This window comes from Chelonoidis abingdonii, chromosome 9 (assembly GCF_003597395.2).
Source record: "Chelonoidis abingdonii isolate Lonesome George chromosome 9, CheloAbing_2.0, whole genome shotgun sequence".
Classification (NCBI taxonomy): Eukaryota; Metazoa; Chordata; order Testudines; family Testudinidae; genus Chelonoidis; species Chelonoidis abingdonii.
This window is the reverse complement of record NC_133777.1, coordinates 50,382,597-50,403,307: the sequence shown is the minus strand read 5'-3', so window position 1 is coordinate 50,403,307 and position 20,711 is coordinate 50,382,597. Positions and strand designations below refer to the sequence as shown.

The following is a 20,711-nucleotide window of genomic DNA, read 5'->3' as shown; positions in this document are numbered from 1 at the left end:
TTTCCAGCACCCAGACACCCAGCTCCAAGTGGGATCCAAACACCAAATAAATCGGTTTTACTCTGTATAAAGTTTATACAAGGTAAACTCATAAATTGTCTACCTTCTATAACACTGATAGAGAGAGATGCACAGCTGTTTGCTCCCCAAGTATTAATCACTTAGTCTGGGTTTACTAATAAACAAAAGTGATTTTTATTAAGGATAAAAAGTAGGATTTAAGTGATTTTATGTAATAACAGACAGAACAAAGTTATCAAGCAACATTAAAACAAAACACGCAAGTCTAAGTCTAATTCATTAAGAAACTGAATACAGGTAAATCTCACCCTCAGATGTTCTAATAAGCTTCTTTCATAGACTAGACGCCTTCCTAGTCTGGGCCCAATCCTTTCCCCAGTATAGTTCTTGTTAGTTCCAGTTAAGGTGGTAACTAGAGGATTTCTCATGACTGGCAGCCCCCTTAGTTCTGTTCCACCCGCTTTTATATCTTTGGCACAAGGCAGGATTCCAGTACCAGGTGGCATGGTCACATGTCTTGTGAGACCCCAAACCTCCATTCTTCCCGGCCTGGCTCATAGGAAGGCTTGCAAGTAAATAGAGCCATTTACAACCAATTGTCCTAGTCAGTGGGAGCCATCAAGATTCTAAACCACCATTAATGGCCCACACTTTGCATAATTACAATAGGACTTCAGAGTAGTACTTCATATTTTTAGCTTCAGATACAAGAATGATACATTCATACAAATAGGATGAACACACTCAGTAGATTAAACTTAATAATGATACCTTACAAGAGAACTTTTGCATAAAGCATATTCCAGTTACACTATATTCACACTCATAAGCATATTTCCATAAACGTATGGGGTGCAATGTCACGCCTGTCTAGTAGGGATTAAATAATTTGGAAGTTGTTTCAGGGCGCCTCACTTGAATTGCTGGAAGCAAGGAGGAACTCCTCTTCATCCTCTTGGATGCAGGACAGTGGGAACCTTCTTCCTTCCAACCCCTGACTTTGGGAGCTTCTCTCATCCTTGTATCTCATTGGGAGGGGGAGAGGCAGAAAGTGTCTTTTTATTCTCTCATAATCCCCTTTATTTCCCTTTAAAAAGTGGTGGTGGGGGAGAGCAAGGACAGAAGTAATGAGACTTTTTTGTCCTCTTTTCTGCAGTCACACCCCACCCTATGTTGCTGCTCATAGGCTTGTTTCCCGCTCCCATTAGTAATAGTTGAGCTAAATCTTAGTCCTTAGTCTACACTACTGGGTTAGGTCGACGTAAGATGCCTTGCATGGATCTTGCTGTTGAAGTATCTTCTCTTAAATTTGGCTCCCGCTGATGTAAGTGCTTTTCCTATGCTGATTTAATAACACCACTTCCCCTGAGCAGTGTAGAGTCGCGGTCAATGTAATTAGGTCGGCACATTGTTCAGTTTACACACTGCGTCGCTTACATCGATTGTTACTGGCTTTCAGGATTTGTCCCTCAATGCCCAACACAGATAATACAATCAATACAAGCGTTCCTGGTGAGGACGTGCACTGCTGACACAAGCTAAGTGCGTGCACATGCACACAAGTGATATTTAATAACTGCGGTGGCTGTATGCTGATGTAAGTTAGGCTGACATAATTTGGTAGCGTGGACATTGCCTTAAAGTCCATGTGCTCAGAAGCTATAGATAGCCATGTTAAAAATGAAGTTTAGAAGTTTAACTACAGCTCTTGGGCCTTTAGAAATGCTCCTACTCGGGAGTGGTCTCTTACAATAAAATTCACTTTTTAAAATAAAATTTTAAATAATGTTGACTCCATTTATCCCTGAATTTTAGTGCTTTTATTCGATTCCCAGGTGTATATACACACAGGCCCTCTCAGAGGTGCAGAGAGGTCTGGGCCACTTCCAGCTTTTGAGGCCACTAGCCATAATAAAAATAAATGATGACACATGATATAATTTTGTGCCATCAGAACTGATATATTTTTTATTAATATTTGTGAACATTTTTAACTCTTTATGACTAAATCTATATCAGTTAACAAAAAAAATTGTCATTTACCAAATCGCATCTCTTATTTGCTTAAATTTGCAGCTCTAAGATGAGAGAGTCACATTTTGATCCAATAGGGATGCGCATAAAATAAGTTGCGAAACTTATCAAATGCCAAAAAAATTAACAAGTGTGTAAATTTGCGGCCCCCTTTGAATTTGAGGCCCAGACCGAATGGCCCTCCTGGGCCCCCCTCTGATTGGCCCTGTATACTAATGTGGTAGAGACATCCATGTGATATTTATCATCTGCCTATGGCTGCCTCATCTGCACTCCACCCACTAATCAATCTCCTTAGGACTCTTTAACGTTCAGAATACATAGAAGTGTCAGCTGCTTTTAGAAAATAAAAAGCTACAGAAAAATAGCACAACGCATGAGGAGTGCAGTCTTCCCAGCTGTGGTGGAAAGATTTAGACAACACACGCTGTTTTCCTCTAGATGTATGTTGGTAGTGCACAGGCTTTATTGGCATGACCTATGTTATTCATGAGGAGTTGTCAGGATGACCTGCAAGTCTCAGACATAGAAAGTGTGGCATAAGTAAGATACAAAAGAGCTAGTTTAGACTTTTTATTAATGTATAGTACTGTAATTCATAGCTTTCTGCCTGCAAGTAACTTTCCTTTTTAAGGAAAATCAGGGTACAAAATGGGAAAATAATTACTCATAACTTTTTTTTTATAAACTTTTTGAAAGCAGTTTTTCTGTCAGCCAAGAGGTCTCTTAAAAATCATTGTGTTGCTACTAGTCTGAGCTAGAAACAAGTGCTTTGTGTCATTGGATAACCTGGATTTTCAGCTCCAATGGGATAAGTCAAGTGTATCTAGCTCAGTTAATCACAAGGCCTTGTAGCTTTAAAATGGTTGTCAATTCCAGGACTAGCGATGTGAAGGAATATAATTACTAATCACCAGGGCATCTAAACACCAAAATAAACTAACTGAAGTATCTGCATTGTCCTGACTGAGGCTGGATTGCCTCCTTAAAGGGAAATACTTGAAGGGAATTGGGGCTTTCTGGCCTAAAAATACCTGCTTCTACTGAAGAAAGACCTGTGTAAACAGATATCTTGTTTTGCACTCTGAAAGTAGCAGGAAAACTTTTCCTAATATCTTGTAGAAGGGAGATCTATTCCTGGCTGCAATTAGTATCTTATCTCCAGCTCCTGCAGGTAAGGTTGCCACTTTGGTTGGCCATATTCCTGGAGGTCTTATCACATGATGTAATCTTTAATCAAAGATTTATCTTTAATTCCTGGAGACTCCAGGACAATCCTGGAGGGTTTGGCAACCTTATTCAGGCTTCATCTTCTGTATTATAGTACATAGTCCTTGTCGATCATATAGCAAATATATTATCTGCAATCCCTGCTTCTTTGCCTAATTCATGTTGTTTGAGGGCTTGGAAAGGAGGAAGGAAGGAAACATTTTGTGATAGTTTATTTTTTTTTGGTGTTTGTGAGTTGCTCAGAGGTTTGGAATGTTAGTAATCATGGAAATGAATTCATGTGCACAGTTCAAGTGTAGTGGTAACAGGCAAAATTAATGCCACTATTCCTCATATGGAGAAATAAAGGAATTTATTCTATGCAGGGAAGTGGGAAAAGGCATAGATCTCCTCCCTCTTTGCCCCCCACATCTGACCCTCCTCTTCCCCTTCCTCCACCATCAGCAGCCTGACATGAGCCATGAATATCTACACCTGCCCCCTGTGAATTTTTAATGAGTGTGACCTGGTGAAAATCTGAGTGGTGCGGCAATCCATGTGCCTGGTTGCAACACCACCCAATCGCATTGTCACTAAGGTTTGGCCCAGCCAAAAAGTGGTCAGACGATGATCACGGTGGCCTCACCCACTCCCAGTTCTGGAGCCTATGCTGTGGATACCATGACCATGTGAAGTCTCTTCATTTACATATTATAACTTTATTGCAAGATACAGTAATCAATAGCACATTAACTACTGGAATCCACTAGTTCTAGTAATTTGGGCTGAGATTATGCCTGAGTCTATTACAGGAAGACAGATGAGGAGATTACTCTTCCTCTTATCCCTGCACAAGGGCCAGTCTCATTGCTTATGCTGGGACTGCTAGCTCCCACTGTTCCAGGGCTGTGTTACCCCAAAGTGGGCTGAAAAAGGGTAAGGCCCTGGCCACATGGCTCTAGGCTGTGGGGTAGTAGACTGCATTCATATTTAAAAAGCACATTTCTCCAAGACAAGAAGCTGGGAGATAGATTGTGCCTCTTGAGATGTAATCCATTTCACTGCTCTGAGAATAGAGCAGCTTCATGGACGTTGCTGGCACAAATTTGATACTTGGGCTGTGAAACCCAGAAGGCTTCTACAGTTTCTGTTGTTGACTTGCCATGCTGGTGTTTTTCTGATTTAGGAATTTATAGAAGTGTGATCATTCTAGAGAAATAGTGTCTGAAACTTAATTAGTCATGTTACCATTCTGTAGACTTAATACTGTGTGGTCTTAGTTCTGTACTTTTATATGGTAAAATTACAGGCTGAATGTTCAGTATCTTCCGGCACAGAAACTTAGAAATGTGTTAAACTGTGTTTAAAATAAAACTTTTGTCTTTTTTTTTTTTTTTTTTTTNAAAACAGGGGGGCTTGTCTTTTTTTTTGTGGGGGGGGGGGGGGGGGTCTGGGGCTTTTTTAAGCACCTGTGAATCTTGTCATTCAATTGGCTGCCGAGAAAAAACTTCCACCCCCAACGAGCAGTGTCTCCTGCCGACAATGTGCTGTTCACGCTGGTGCTTGTTGCAATAAAACTTTTGTCTTTTTTTTTTTTTTTTTTTTAATTTTTATAGCTTCTTCAACAACTGAAGCGATTGATATGTGACCTCTGCAGATTATACAACCTTCCTCAACATCCAGATGTTGAGATGTTAGATCAGCCATTACCAACAGGACAGGTAAATCCAAAAGATGTAGACATCTACTGGAAATGAAAAGCCTGTTCTTTAATTCTAACAAGATTATATACAGCAAGAAGGAAAGGAATGATCTTAATGTAGCCAGTGTTTGGACACACCGCACTATTGCTTTATACCAAAATGTAGGGCACCTGTCCTTCCTTTTTAATTTTTGTTGTAGGATTTACTTACCTTTTCTATCACTGACAGAATAACGTACTGCTCCCCCTTCTCTCTCTCTCTCTCTCTCTCTCTCTCTCTCTCTCTCTCTCTCTCTTCCTTCCCCCACACCCCCATCCCAATTCCAAATGAAGGAGAGGTTGTGGGGAAGTGTTCATGTGTACAACCTCTGGACTGTCAGTTGTGAACTTGGCCCAAGATTTTAATTTGGGGACTCAAAAAACCCATGTAGAATATTTTCCATGCTTCTGGAACAATTTTGAGTAACTATTTTCATACTCTTACTGCATGTATCAGGAGGTCCGTAGTGAACAAAGGACATTCCTTCTCCATCACTCTATGCCCTGAAGCAGCTAGCAAAAGGCATGTTGACAATGATTTGCCTTTTTTATGTTGTTCTCCTCCTGTCTATTTTGCCATCCTTTGGGCTCATCTGTCAAAATTAACTCCACCGTTCCCCTTCCACTCAGCTGTCACATACTGCCTCACAACTCCTGGCTCCCCTCTCTTCTTCGTCTGTCATCTACTCTTATCCGTAGCGACTTTAATTTATTATATTGACTGTCTCATCTGACCCATTGACCTTCTCTCTTGCCATCTCATTTGGTCTTCAGTCCTGACTCAGCTCTGTCATATGAAATGACAGCCATTCCTTGGACCTAGTCTTCACTAAGCATGGGTCTCTCTATTACCTCTCTTGCTGAATTCCTGATCTCAGGCCAATACATCAGCATCCCACAACTGTCGTTTGTGACTTTCAGACTATCAACATCTCTGAATTTTCCACTGTTCTTGTTGTCCTTCACATCTCTAGTCTGTCCTCCCAATCTGACTTTCACCAACTGCACTGCTGCCACCGCAACCCCTCTCCACAAATGTACTTCATTGCAGCCATGACCCATATTGTCTCCCATGGCATTGAAATCTCTGGAGAAAAATCTAGAGAACTTCTGACAATGCAAACTTTCCCTTTAATCTTTTTTGCCTTTACTGTCTAGCTCCCCAAATGACTCTACTACTTCCTCCTTGAATCCATTGTCTGTCTGCCATCTTCAGCTGCTTTCTCAGTCCCCTCTTCTCATCTAACATGCTGCTTCATCTTCAAGGAGAGAGTTGTATTTTATCATCTTGCTAGTAACAGATCTTGCTCTCTCACCTATTCTCTTCCGACTCGTACTCCTCTGACAGCCAGCCTCTCATCTTAAACCATAAAAGTCTCCTTTGTACATAGAATGGAAAGGGTCAGATAAGCTTTGGTAAGCCACATCCTCTTAAAAACAAAAGCTTTGACTCTGACTAATATATTATCTCCCCCCTTCTACTTCATCTTTCAATTTAAACAGTCTGCCTACAACCACTGCATTAACTTCCTCACCTCAAACCACTGTAATCTACCTTCCACCATCTCCGTTTCATGGAAATTGATGTCATTCGCTCATTCTCTTTCTGGCTGTCATAGGGGGCCTATGTTTAGTCCTCTTTGATCTCTCACGTGCCTCTGATACTATTGATTCTTAACCTGCCTTTTCTTGGCTTTCATTACTGTTCTTTCCTGGTTCTCCTCTTACCTCTCCAGCCACTTGGTCAGTGGTTTTTTTTGGTGGCATCTCCTCCTCTGGAAGAGGAGTCCAAAAATAGAACCCTGAGAGATTCCACTCACATGGGCCTGTCTACTCGAGTGTACTTCTCCACTTTGGATGTCATATCTGGCTGTCTTAGACATCTCTGCCTGGATGGTTTTGTTATCTCAGGCTCCCCAGGGCCGCAACTGAGCATATCGTTCTTCCCAGATGCTTTGTTACAATTAACCCCACCATTCTCCCTGTCAGCATGGGCTCTTACCTGGAATTTTCAACTCCTCCCTTCTCCAGCCAAATACCTAAACATCCAGGCTGTGTCATCCTATTGCTCTTTCCTCTGATGCTTCAAAATTCACTCACTCCACTTTCTGGTCCCCATAGCCAAATTGCTTAGGCAGCCTAACTGGCTCCTGCTTTAGCTAGTCTAATCTTTTGTTAAATAATTTGGATTCATTTTGTCTGTCTGACTATTTCCCACCACAACTTGAATCACTTTTCTACTTCCCCGTGTATTGCACATAACATCTTGGTCCTGTCTCACAGAGCCTTTGCCTAAATCTGACATGGCTTTCTCCTTTTTGTGTGTTGAGCTATTTAACTCTGAAATGTAGTGGTGTTGTAATTGTAGGGGTCCTGACCCAAAAAGGATTTGTGGGGGTGGCTTGCAAGGTTGTTGTAGGGGGGATTTGTGGTACAGCTACCCTTACTTCTGCGCTGCTGCTGGTGGTGGCGCTGCCTTCAGAGCTGGACAGCTGGAGAGCAGTGGCTGCTGGCCAGGAGCCCAGCTCTGAAGGCAGAGCCACCATCAGCAGCAGTGTAGAATTAAGGATGGCCTGGTATGGCATTCCCACCCTTACTTCTGTGCTGCTGCCTGCAGAGCTGGGCCCCCAGTCAGCAACCGCCACTCTCCGGCCACTCAGCTCTGAAAGCAGCAGTGCAGAAGTATGTATGGTATGGTATTGCCACCCTTACGTCTGCGCTGCCACTGTCAGGGCGCTGCCTTCAGAGCTGGACTCCCAGCCAACAGCTGCTGCTCTCCGGCCACCCAGCTCTGAAGGCAGTGCAGAAATAAGAGTGGCAATACTGTGACCCCCTGTAAAATAAACTTGCGCCCCCCCAACTCCCTTTTTTTGTCAGGGCCCCAATTTGAGAAACCCTGGTCTCCCCCATGAAATCTGTATAGTGTAGGGTAAACACACACAGAAGACAGCATTTTGAGGAGGGAGACGAGACCTCATGGTTCGTGATGCATTTTTCATGGCCATGAATTTGGTAGAGCCCTAAGTATATGTAATAAGCTCTGAGAATATTCCTTTTATTTGTATGTGTTAAGATAACAACGTGGCTTCTAAACTTCTGTAGAACAGCAAATGGTTGTCATGTGGTAACATAACTTACAGTAATATAGTAATGACTAAACTGGAATGTGACCAAAAATGAGCAAGATTTTAGTTGCATAGTGTGTCTGTCTTTCCCTAGTTACACGCATGGAAAATGAAACTCCACTCTGGGATGGACTTGTAAGTCACTAGATCATCAGAAAAAGGAAGTAGTTTCACTGAACAGTTCTGGTCACATCAGGAAGCTCGAGGCAAACCTGAGAGAACCTACAGCAAGTTACTGAAGAATTAATTCAACTTGCTGTTCCCTATAATATGTGACAATTCATTAAAAATTCAAACTGAACCACATAGTACCTTACAATAATTGTTGCACAATTCATATTTACTATAGAAGTAGACAGATTTTAGTTGCTCATGACTTAATTGAGGCCATCCTAATATCCATGTGGACTCTGAATGTTCTGAAAACCTAGATGATTATCATGACATCAGAAAGCTATTTCATTTTAGTAGGTTACCACTGTCTTTAAATAGATATCCTTGTATCATATCCTTTTTAAGCTCCCACTTTGTTAGATTTTAATGTTAAGTAGCTAAACTAATAATGGCATGGCAGCATTTTAACTTGGACTTTGCATAGAAATATCTGTACCACTTTTCCTGGTAATGGAATAAATAAGACTGTGCATGCATCACCTTTCTGTTTGATCCATTTAGATTAAGCTGCAGTCCTGTGTGAATCTTGCTAAATGTAAATGTCATATGTACTGCATTTCTTTCCTGCCATACCAGAGCTGCTACTGTGATGCTAACTTTAAAAAAAAAAAATCCATACAATTCATGAAACCTAATTTTGTATTCCAGAATGGAACGACTGAAGAAGTAACATCGGAGGAGGAGGAGGAAGAAGATATGGGTGAAGTATGTGCATATGAGAATTTGTTATACTGTAAATCTGATGTTTGTGTTGAAGAGGCTGCACGATCCTTGCCTTGATTGCTAATGAAAACAAAATGCACATATTCTAGGCAAAAATGGCCCTGTGAAAAGTGCTGCAGTATGAACATTGACCAAAAAGTTCAAAGCTTTGCTGGTGTTCTCAGATAACCCTTCATCCACGAAAATATAGCTTCTCAAAGTATTCTGCTCAAAATGAGGTACTTGTATGTTAAAACATGGACATCTGTTCATTGTTTATTCCAGCAATATATTAAAAGCTTGTGCCATATTGGCAAGTTTGCATTGTGAACCTTTATTTCCAATAGTCTATGAATTGGCTTTGTTTATGTTTTAAAAAGTTTCCCAAGTTGAAACTGAGGCTTCATGTTGAGAGCAAATTTGTTCACTAACTCTCGTAAATCAGCTGAACCATTTAAAAAAAACTTAACTTGAGATATATTGAAGAGATGGAGCACAGTGTGAAACAGCAGAGATCAAACTTTAAGTGGGTAATATAATTGTATAGCAACATGATACTAATTTTAATAAGCTCCTTCATATATGCAACTCCCACCTCAAATTACTTCCATAATATGTTAGAATGGCTCAAAGAGAAGCAAATGTCTGTGTTTAAACAATATAAAGGTTTTATTAGACAAGAACTGCTCAGGCTTAAAATTTATATTTTTAATAAAAAGGATATTAAATACAGTTCCCTTTGTTTTTGGAATTGAGAATTAATACAACTTTTTTTTCAAAAAACCTAAATATACGTACCTCATGGAATGGAATAACTCTAAAGAAGTCTGCTGTGGCCAGCTACTAGGTAGAGCAGATTTAACTAGGGTTGGAGCATTTCAAGAAGTGTCTTAGAACTTGCTTGCTTTCAGCCAACCCCGTATTTCTGTATAAATGACACTGGGCAAAAGGGTTGTCTTCACTATATGGAAGCAATACATTGCTTCTATGAAGACAGGTGAGTGTCAGGAAACAATCCATTTGAAATCTAGTCCAGTTTTTAAAACCATATAATTTGGGGTATTTATACCAGTAGCACTGCATATGATTATATCCTTTTTAAAAATGTTTCATCTGAAAGAACCTCACAGATGGGAAATGCACACAAAATGCTGTCAAATGCACCAAGTAAGTGAAGATATTTCTAAAACCTTTCCTAGTTTTCAGGTCGTCTCTGACTACCTCAAGGTTTCCAGCATATAGTTTATACTCCCAGTCTGGACTCTTGGGTAAATAACACTTACTTTGGAATCTTTCAATACAAAATTATGTTACATCCTGTATGCTTGTGGCATTACTGAAATTCAGCCTCCTTTTAGCAAGGAGGATGTAATTGAAGGGGGTGGGGGTGGGTGGGAATGAAGCACAACAGTGGCAGGAGGGGAAAAACTTGGACAAGAACCCTAGAGCAAATTCTGCTTTTTAGTAACTTATGAACTCTTCCCTATCTAGGTATTTGCATGGCCCTCATAATCATAGTACTTGAACAACTTACAAATAATGATGTTAGCTTCACAACATCTTCTGAGGTAGAGAAGTACTATTCCCACTATTTTTAAAGGCACAGAGGTTAAATGACTTGTTCAGGTCAGAATGACTGTAGAACTGAGATTTGAACGCAGATCTGAGTTGAGTTCTAATGTCTTCAACCGTGACACATACCTCCTCCTGTCCTTTTTAATGTCCATGTAATGTAGATGCTCCCTGTGGCCTCTTTCAAATGAAAGCTTCACGTAGTGAACTACATGTACTTTGTTTTTCTGTCTTTCATGTTTGGCAAGCACCAAATGTGGATTAGTAAAAATCTTACAGCTGCTGAGTTTCTACTGTTGAAGTGGAAAGTTGCATTTAAGATTCTGTAGAGGATGCTCTGGTCAGGTTCATTTCCAGCTTCTCTGGTCACGTTCCTTCTGCTCCCTTCAAAGGTGTTCTAGACCCCTTTTTTCTACCTGTCTTAGTGGACTGGTAAACTGCAACCTCCCCTTCCCACAAAGATGCCTTTTTGCCACCAGAGTCTCTGCCTGCAGAAGTGTAGATGAGTCTGGGCCTTGTCTACAATCACACAGCCTCTCTAAATTTACAAGAGAATGTCCTGTTAATGGTGATAGCAAAGGCTAGGCAAAATAAAAGTAACATCAAAAGATGACTAATTTGGTACTCTTCACAGTACACCATCTGTGCCCCCAAACCCAAGCATGGAGAGCAATCTTTTGTGCTAACTGGACTTTACAGTTCATATGTTTCAGTGAATTTTCCTCCATCTTGCAGGACATTGAAGACCTAGATCACTATGACATGAAGGAGGAAGAGCCTGTTGATGGAAAGAAATCTGAGGATGAAGGCATTGAAAAAGAGAACCTTGCAATTTTAGAAAAAATCAGAAAGAATCAAAGACAAGACCACCTAAATGTAAGTGTACCTAGGTATTGGACTTAATACCCTTACACTGCAGCAGAACCCAGTGCTACATAGATCTAGCAAATAAAGTTTGCTACTGTGTATGCAAACATTGTAGCTGACTTCTACCATGTGTTGGGAAAAGAAGCCTCAAGCGTGAAACTTAAGAGGAGAAGCTAAACTCTGTTAAGCTGGTTTTGGTAAAAGACTTCTAAAACTCCAGAGTGAACTGATCACTACCCTAATGTCTTCTCAAAATCCTTCACTCTGAAGGGGATCTGCTAGAAGCCTGGGTCCCAGAGAGGCACTGTGACCACTTCAAAGTGTTCCATGGCATGCCCTCTTTCATCTGAGCTGGACAATGCCAATTTAAATTTAATTTGTTTTGTGAGGTAGATTAAAGAATTTCTGACACTTTAGCTGAAAAACGACTTTCACGCTGGTGAGAGTGAAAAAACTTACACCAAATCCATTTTTCACACTTCATAACATTTCTTAGGTCTCTTGCCAGAGGTATCTAGCCTGGTTTTCCTTCTCCCTAGTCTGTCTCCTACTTCCCTCCTCTGATGGGAGGACTGTTTTCTCTGCAGGATCAACAGGAAGCAGCTAGGTTGTAAGCAAGAGCTGTTGCTCATACCTCTTTAGAACAATTAAAGATACAAAACGCCAAGTACAGTAATCTCTGCAAATACTGAGTTAGTTTTACACTTTCTGAAGTATTTTTACACATTAGTGTACTTTATTTAAAATTAAAAAAAAAAAGTGGAGTCCTATCACCCTCTCCACTTTGGCACAGAGTATATCAAAGAAGCTTGACTACTAGCAAAATCTGTTTGATAACCACAGAAGGCAAGCTGTAGGCTGCAAAACACCTTCCTTCTTTCTGATGATGGAAATCTCACTGCAGCTGAGGTGTTAGTGTTGTAGGTGTTACTTTCAGGAGGCAGAACTGGGAGCAGTTTTGATCTATAGTATCATCCTTTGGAAAGCCAGTAGAAATACCCCTAGCAAATCTAACAGTAAAAGCACTGTTTAGCCTTGTAGCATCTATCCTCTCCTCAGAGTCTTGGGACCTCCATTTAGCAAATCACACTATCTGCCAAATAATCTTCCATCTCCACAGGTTCATTCTGGGAGGGAATTCTATGACCCGATAATGAAATAGACCATTCTTTTTATGGGTGAGTTTCTTTTCTTAATAAAAATTAGCATAACATCTCTAAGTCAAGATTTTTTTCTTGATTTTTAACGTGAGGTGATTCAAATAAAACAGCTTTTGAAACCTTCTGTTCCTGGAACCAAGACTCCTGCTAAAGAAATGGAAATTCGATTAGAGACCACGGCATGCTTGCTATAAAATAAAATATAGTTGGTTCAGTATAGTATCTTCTTTAACACTTTTCTGAGTGGGATTTTTGAGGACCATCTACATGCTCCAGCTGTTTTGACCCTAAATCTTTATCATGACTGTCCCACTCATAAGGAATCTTTGATTTGCTGTTGGTATTTCAGTAGATACGGGTATTTGGAGACTGTCATCTGTCTAGAATGAAAATATTGGACAAAAAGTGGTGCTGCTTATGACTGGAGCCAATAATACAATCTCAGTAGCTGGGCCAGGGACATATCCAGATCTATTTTAAGCTTTTCTTGTGATTGTTAGCCTGTGCCACCTATGAAGCTCTAAATAGTTTAGGATCTGGCTACTTGAGACAGCTTCTTCCTGTTCAGTACCATCACACTTTTTAAAACAAGTGGAGGCACTGTACCCTGCTTTTCAAAATGGAGTGATTCAGTTGCAAGGTATCCACCATGAAGGTTCCTCAGCTAGAACTGCTCCTGTCCCCACATCAGTCTGACACTAGTTGAATTTGTTAAGCCTGGTGGAGCATTCTGAGAGTTGTGCTTTTCTTGAGGTGGTGGATTGAAGGAAATAGGGTGGCTGAATGGAGGGCACTGTGCTTTTTGTTGAGTGATTCTTCTCTATTCCCATACCCTGACTTCAGGTTCTTGGGTCAGAAAGTTATGCAGTTCAGAATGTTATCCCTAACTTTCTGTCTTTAAAATATGTATAGGGCAGCTACCTCTTTGCAAAAAAAAAATAGCAGAAAGTATCTAGGAGCAAAAAAGCAGTATTAAGCATAACAAGTCAAACTGGACTCTGCTTTTGCCATCCAAGGACTTGACCATTGAAGCTTGATTTTGGTTTTTAAACATTTTTTTAAAACATGTACAACCACTTAGTTTCAGAATAGACACCACTTAAAGGAATATGTATATCTAAAATTCATGATCTTATGATGATGGTACAATGATCGTAATTAAAAAAAACCAAAAACTTGCACAGCAGTGTGAGGTGACACAATCAAGTCAGTCTGACTGTCCATGGAAATTAAATGGAGTTGAAAATAGGCCCTGTAGTGTTAATTTTATTCTTTATGGTTAAGCTGTGAATTTTCTTTCCTTACAGATTTTGTACTTCCATTTGGCAAACGTTGGCTTTTCTCTTCTCTCTTTCGGAGCTGAAATGAACATTGCTGTTTTTTGTTTTTTTTTTTTCATAGCAGCAGCTTCAACTTACATAATAGCTTTCTCATGCCAACAGACTCTTGTTTATGCACGAGCATCAACAAGGTCATCTGAGCCCAGGGAATGGTGTATTCAACTCCTGTAAGGAGCCACAGTATTTTTGTGGGTCACCCAGAAATAGTAGCTCCTGTTCTGGTTAAATGCCTTAAAAGATTTTGTTCCTTCAGAGTTAAGATCTGAAAGCTACAGATACACTACTGAGCCAAAATTACATTACATTAATTAATCTCCTACTTGCATTAATGTCCACTGCTGCATTACCAGACAACAGATGGTGGAACCATAGCAGAATGTTGATTTTAAAATGGTATGCAATGTGCCCTACATAGTAAGAAAAAATGAACTTTGACTCAACTCTTTGGCATTAGGCTTTCTTTTCTTATAGCACAGTATGATGGAGAATTCTCTCAGTGCATTAAGGCACAAAGGCAAATACCAAATTCCTACCTTGGTTTTTATGCAGTTACTGTCGACTTTATCTTCTTCAGAGGATGGCAAAACAAACAAGTACATAAGGAATTAGAAAAAGGAATCACATTTTTAAAAACCTTCAAATTCAAAATAATTTAATGTTCCAAGGAGGAGGCAGATGATAACTAGTTACAGTTTTATTTGGGATCCCAAATAAAACTGTATGTATCAGTCCACCCATATTTGTTATGGTTCAAGTTTATCTGTGGCTTTAGTAAGGGCTTTCTGACAGTCAGCACAGCACCAAGTGGGTGTTGGAATCCAGAGTTTCACTGGTTGCTTTGTGCTCTTTTTCATAGATTGATAGATTCCAAGGCCAGAAGGGACCACCATCATGATCATCTAGTCTGACCTCCTGTATAACATAGGTCATAGAACTTACCCAAAATAATTCCCTGAGCAGATCTTTTAGAGAAACATTCAGTCTTAATTTAAAAATTGTCAATGATGGAGAGTCCACCACAATCCTTGGTAAGTTGTTCCAATGGTTAATTACCTTCACTGTTTAAAAAAAATACATTATTTCCCACCAGAATTTGTCTAGCTTCAACTTCCAGCCATTGGGTCATGTTGTACCTTTCTCTGTTAGATTGAAGAGCATATTGTTAAATATCTGTTCCTCACGTAGGTACTTGCAGACTATTAACAGTTCACCTTCTCTGTAAAACAAATTAGTTTGAGCTCCTTGAGTCTTTTGCTATAAGGCATGTTTTCTGATCCTTTAATCTTTCTCATGGCTCTCTTCTCTGTAACCTCTCCAATTGTTTAACATACATCTTGAATTGTGGACACCAGATCTGGACACAGCATTCCAGCAGTAGTCACATTCGTGCCAAATATAGGGATTAAATAACCTGTCTACTCCTGCTAGAGTTTCCCCTGTTCATGCATTCAAAGATTGCATTAGTTCTTTTTGGTCACAGCATTGCACTGGGAGCTTGTGTTCAGTTTATCCACCATGACCTCAATCTTCGTCAGAGTCCCTGCTTTCCAGGATAGTCCTCCATTGTGTAAATATGTCCTATATTCTTTGTTCTTAGATGTATGTGTTTTTATATTTAGCCATATTAAAATGCATATTGGTTTTGTGCCCAGCCTACCAAGTGATCCAGATTGCTCTGTATCAGTGCCCTGTCCTCTTATTTACTACTCCCCAATTTTTGTGTCATCTGCAAACTTTATTAGTGACTTTTGTTTTGTTCCAGGTCATCGATAAAAATGTTAAATAGTATGGGGCCAAAAACCAATCCTTGTGGGATCCCACTGGAATCGCACCTGTTTTGATTCCCTGTTTACAGTTTCATTTCAAAATGTATCAGCTGCCAGTTTTTAATCCATTTAATACGTACCATGTTAATTTTATATAGTTATAGTCTTTTAATCAAATGTCATGTGGCACCAAGTCAGTGCCATACACAAATCTAAGTATGTTTCATTAATACTATTACTTTTATCACCCAAACTTGTAATATCATAAAAAAGATAACAAGTGAGTTTGACGATATTTAGTTTCAGTCAACCTAAGTTGATGGGCATTAATTATATCACCTTCCTTTAATTCTGTATTAATCAAGTCCTGTATCAGCCACTCTGTTCTCTTGCCCAGCATGGATGTCAGACTGACAGGCCTATAATTACTTGGGTCATCTTGTTTCCCCAACATTAGATTTCTTTTAGTCTTCTGGAACTTCTTGAACATCAGCATTAATGGTCCAAGCAAGCGCCTTAACTTGCATCCAAGAGTACTGAAAAAGCTGGAGATCTGTATGTGGACGTTGCTCTTCTTGATGAGCCCCTCTCATTCACTATATATTGTTCCTATTCTGCAGTACGTGAGGTAGTGCTCCTTTGAACCCACACCTATTAAACCACACAACCCTGTGTGATAACTCTGTCCCCTTGTGAGTTCAGGTTGCACAGACAACCTTGACTTTGCATTTACAGACTTGAAAGTTCAGACTGCAAAATGAAGCATTCATCTAATACAGCTTTTATATGGAATCTCTAGTGGGTATCTTTAAAATTCCATCCATGTGCAACTGCTAAACAGCAATAGAATGCTCTTCTCTGCCCAGTTACATCAACTAGTGAGACAAAGGCTACTGGAGAATGCCCCCATTGCATATTAAGGGGTGGGCTCTTTGTCTGGCTTAATGGAGACAAGTAGTCAGTTGCTACTATAAAGGCTTTGCTTCTCTCTCCCCTCTCCTCCATGCACACAGAAGTTTTACCTGATCCACCTAGGAAACAGGGAGGGTCTGACCAGGTCAGCAGAGGAACTTGCGCCCTTCCTCCATGGGTGACCAGAAGAGGAGGATATTTGTAAGGAGGGAGGAGGAGTCGGAAAAGCCCCTTTTTATCTGGACAATGAACCATGGTTCCTTTGAAGTATTACCTCCTTATTGTGTACCTGTGCATACCAAATGAAAGGAGACAGAGCTTCAGAGGAGCCTCTGCCTCTGTCTACATGCCTAATTGCAGATCATATTTCACAAGTTCTGTGTATTAAGAGAAATGAGTGGAATTTCAGTTTGTATATGCAGATCCAATGGAATACTAAGATTTGATGGCCCAAGAGTAATATCCTTTGGCTATTTCTACACTATAGACTTCTGTTGACATAGCTGTGTCTGTCAGGACTGAGAAAAGCTGTGATCTCTGACTGACATAGCGGTGCCAGCAAGAGCTCCCAGTACTTTTGCTAATGTAGCTTGTTCCTCACACAGGTAGAGGGTTACTAGCTCTCTGCATTCATGGGAGGAATGCTTTGCCATCTATAAGCCCTTTGGGTTTGTGTCTTACTTTGTTGTTATTGAAAAAGTCCTAGGTTTTACAAAAGCTGTTTGGTTTATCCTGACTTTTTTTCACAGAGTTTTGGACCAATCAAGTATAGGAAAATACTGAATGTTAAAATCTATAACTTTAGAGTACGTAGATGTGTTTTATGCTGATAATAAATTGGTCTTAAGGGGAGTGCTAGGTAAACATGAAATTTTGCTTTTTCTAGGTTTTGCTTTGAATTCTGGTTAGCATTTAAAAGTTTAAAGACATTAAAGTTTGAGTTTTACATATTTATCCTGACAGTTCGCATGTATTCTAGCCCCTACATCAGGGGAGGATAAACTATGATTCGTGGGCCAGATCTGGTCTGTCAGGGCTTTCAGTCCAACCCACAGGATTGCCAGCCCCATAGTGCAGCAGGACTAAGGCAGGCTCCCTGCCTGCCCTGGCCCCGCACCGCTCCTGGAAGTGGCCACTACCATGTCCCTGTGGCAAGGCAGAGGGTTCCATGTGCTGGCACTGCCCCCACAGCTCCCAGGGGCCAGGAATGGGAACCACGGGCAATGGGAGCTTCAGGGGTGCCCCAACCCCAGGAGCCACTGCCAGACATGCTGGCCATTTCTGGGAGCGGCGCAGAGCAACGGCAGGCAGGGAGCATGCCACTGCCACTCCGGTGCTGCTCGAGGTAAGCAGTGTCGGGCCGGAGCCTGTACCCTGAACCGCTTCCTGCTCACCACACCTCCTCCCACACCCGGCACACCAACCCCCGGCCCCAGACGTACATTCATGGCCCTGCATACAATTTCACCACCTAGATGTGGCCCTCAGGCCAAAAGGTTTGCCAGTCCCTGCTCTACACATTTTGTATTTGAGGGAAGAGAGGATGGGGGGGAAGTTAACATTACCAGGTGTGGCTTTTTGAGTTTTAAAATTTTGTCTTTTTCATTCAAAGTAAGGAAGCCAGTGTGATGGATTGGACCCCCCCTTCGGGGATGCCACCTGATGTGCTGTGGTTTAACTGAGCCTCCCCTGCTTAATCAGCTTGGGTTCCCTCTTACTGCTTTGCTGAACTAGAGTCTGGCCTCTTGCCACACTCACTCTTTCTCTCTCAGCAGCTCTGTGTGAGATGGCTCCCCCAGCATGCACGTACCTACCCCTTTTGGGAGACCAACCCAAAAGACTACTTTCTTGCACAGTGCAAGCTCATACAACTTGCCCTTTTCCCCACTGTGAAGAGAGATGTGCATGACTTCTTGCCCCCCTATTTAGAAATTACAGGAACTGGGTTAAATAAAGAAAAAGTTTATTAACTACAAAAGGTGAATTTTAAGTGAATATAAGAGATAAAAGACAGAACAAAGCAGTTTACTGAACAAATAAAACAAAGTATGCAAGCTAAGCTCAAAATGCTTAAGAAACAAGTTACAGAATGTAATTTCTTATGCATAATATTTTAGGCAGGTTGCAACATTTCTGTAGTTTAGAGTTCCAGTTATATTTCTTTTCAGATTGGATCCTTGTCTCAGGCTGGACTCCCCCCTGCCTTCTCTTCAGGTGGCTTTAGCAGTTTCTCCTCTTGGGCAGACAGGCCATGGAGAGAAGTCCCGTTTGCCTTTCTCCCCATCCTTAAAGGATTCCTGCCTTATGTAAATCCTATTTGTTTCCCAAACTTGAACCGAACCACCCCACCCCTTCCCTTCCAGAGGAAAGTTACAGGCAGTCCCAGGTACTGTTTAATATCAGGTGACAAGACCACTTGACCTTGTACTGTCACAGTTGTCCCCGATGCCTCCCAGGAGGGAGACAGATTAGTATCTTCATGGCTTTGTTGTTCCTTTCTGATGGCTTATCAGATTTGATGGCCTGTCATCTGGTGAATGTCTTCCCAATACACACCTAGTTGTAATTGTTACATAGTTCATATTTCTAACTTTAGATACATAAATGAAACATGCATACAAATCAGATAACATTCAGTAAATCATAACTTTTCCAATAATATCTTACAAGACCCATCTTGCATAAAGTATGTCTGTTATGTCACAGTCATATAAGTATATTTTAATAAAGAATATGGAGTGAAACATTACAACCATTATTCCTTTCCCCCACATCCTCTGGATCTTCAAACACCATTAATTTCTCTGTTTTAGGTAGCAGGCAATTTCCTAGAGAAAGTTTATCCCATCAGACTCATCCAGACTTCTGCTATCTGAATTCAGCTACTAATAAAATGAAAAGTGTGCTTGTATGTATGCTTGGCTCTTGTTAATGGAAATGTAACTTGAGTGAAACCACATTTTATTTGCTATCCCCGACTTTGTGCTCCATTTCAGGAAGAGGCTTCTAAATAAGTCCTATTTATTTATTTATTTGTTTATTTATTAAATTCACTAACTAGGTGTGGTGAAAAATCCCTCTGAAGTACAATATCCAGTTGAGTTTGCCGTAGCTTCATAAAGAGGTAGATACCATATATACTTGATCATAAGCTAGTTCATTTATAATCTGACCCCCCGCCCCCGATGGATAAGTAAAAATGGAAAATTTTTATAAGCCGTTCATAAGCTGACCCTATAATTCAGGGGTCAGCAAACTTTGGCTTCTGGGCCATCAGGATAAGCTGCTGGTGAGCTGACATGGTTTATTTACCTCAAGTGTCCACAGGCACAAAGGTAAACCTAAGTAAACGAAGTGTCCTGGTGCGCCAGCTGCTTACCCTGATGGGCCAGGACAACAACTGGTGGGGAAATTTTTTGCAGGGGAGAAGCTGGGAGTCAGAGGAGAAACCCCTATGACCACCCCCTACATGTTTTGAGGCGTTTGAATGAGGTATCAGGTTTGTAAATCTAGGCAAGAATCTGAAATGTCATTCCTGTGTGTCTTAAGTGAGCAATAACACAATACACTTTGCATAATCTTTGCAGCCCTTTTCTAAGGAGCTGATTACTTCTGAAAAGGGAAATTAATAAGTTACATTTTATGGGCAATTTTACAGAGCCCCTGCATTTTCTTCATCTATTGTGCTCTCTGGTACAATATAATTGGGTTGAAAGACGAGAGCCATGTCTGCACTACGAGTGCTTTACTGGTACACTGTATAGGTAGGCTTGGAAGGATAGATTATCAGTATATTTCACTGTGCACACAAACCGACAAAATATATTCCCATTGATATAGGAAACTTACAGATAAGCAACCTTTTTTTTTTTTTTTTTTTAACTCTGCCTAAGAACTTATTGAAGTTTGATTTAAGGATATAATATAGTTTGTATATTGACGTGATATTGATAGTTTGTGTTTTAACAAAAATAAAGCTTTAACTTTTTTTAATCTCAACATCTACTGTCATAAAAAACAATGGAGGTTGACAATTATTTTACCACCACCCCATAATTTTCCGCAACTGTGAACATTTAAATACTGTA

The 20,711-nt window shown here is 40.5% G+C and overlaps 1 protein-coding gene across 2 annotated transcripts in view; it reads left to right on the top strand.

Moving 5' to 3' along the window:
• Positions 1–20,711, top strand: part of UBE2Q2 (ubiquitin conjugating enzyme E2 Q2) — an 80,692-nt gene that overhangs the window by 41,171 nt on the left and 18,810 nt on the right. Inside the window, exons 3-5 of one of the 2 annotated variants that reach the window (XM_075069532.1) lie at positions 4,881–4,985; positions 8,953–9,009; positions 11,314–11,454. In XM_075069532.1, the coding sequence (XP_074925633.1) occupies positions 4,881–4,985; positions 8,953–9,009; positions 11,314–11,454 (303 nt within the window). The remainder of the gene's footprint in view (positions 1–4,880; positions 4,986–8,952; positions 9,010–11,313; positions 11,455–20,711) is intronic. The other variant, XM_075069533.1, reaches the window with a different exon arrangement.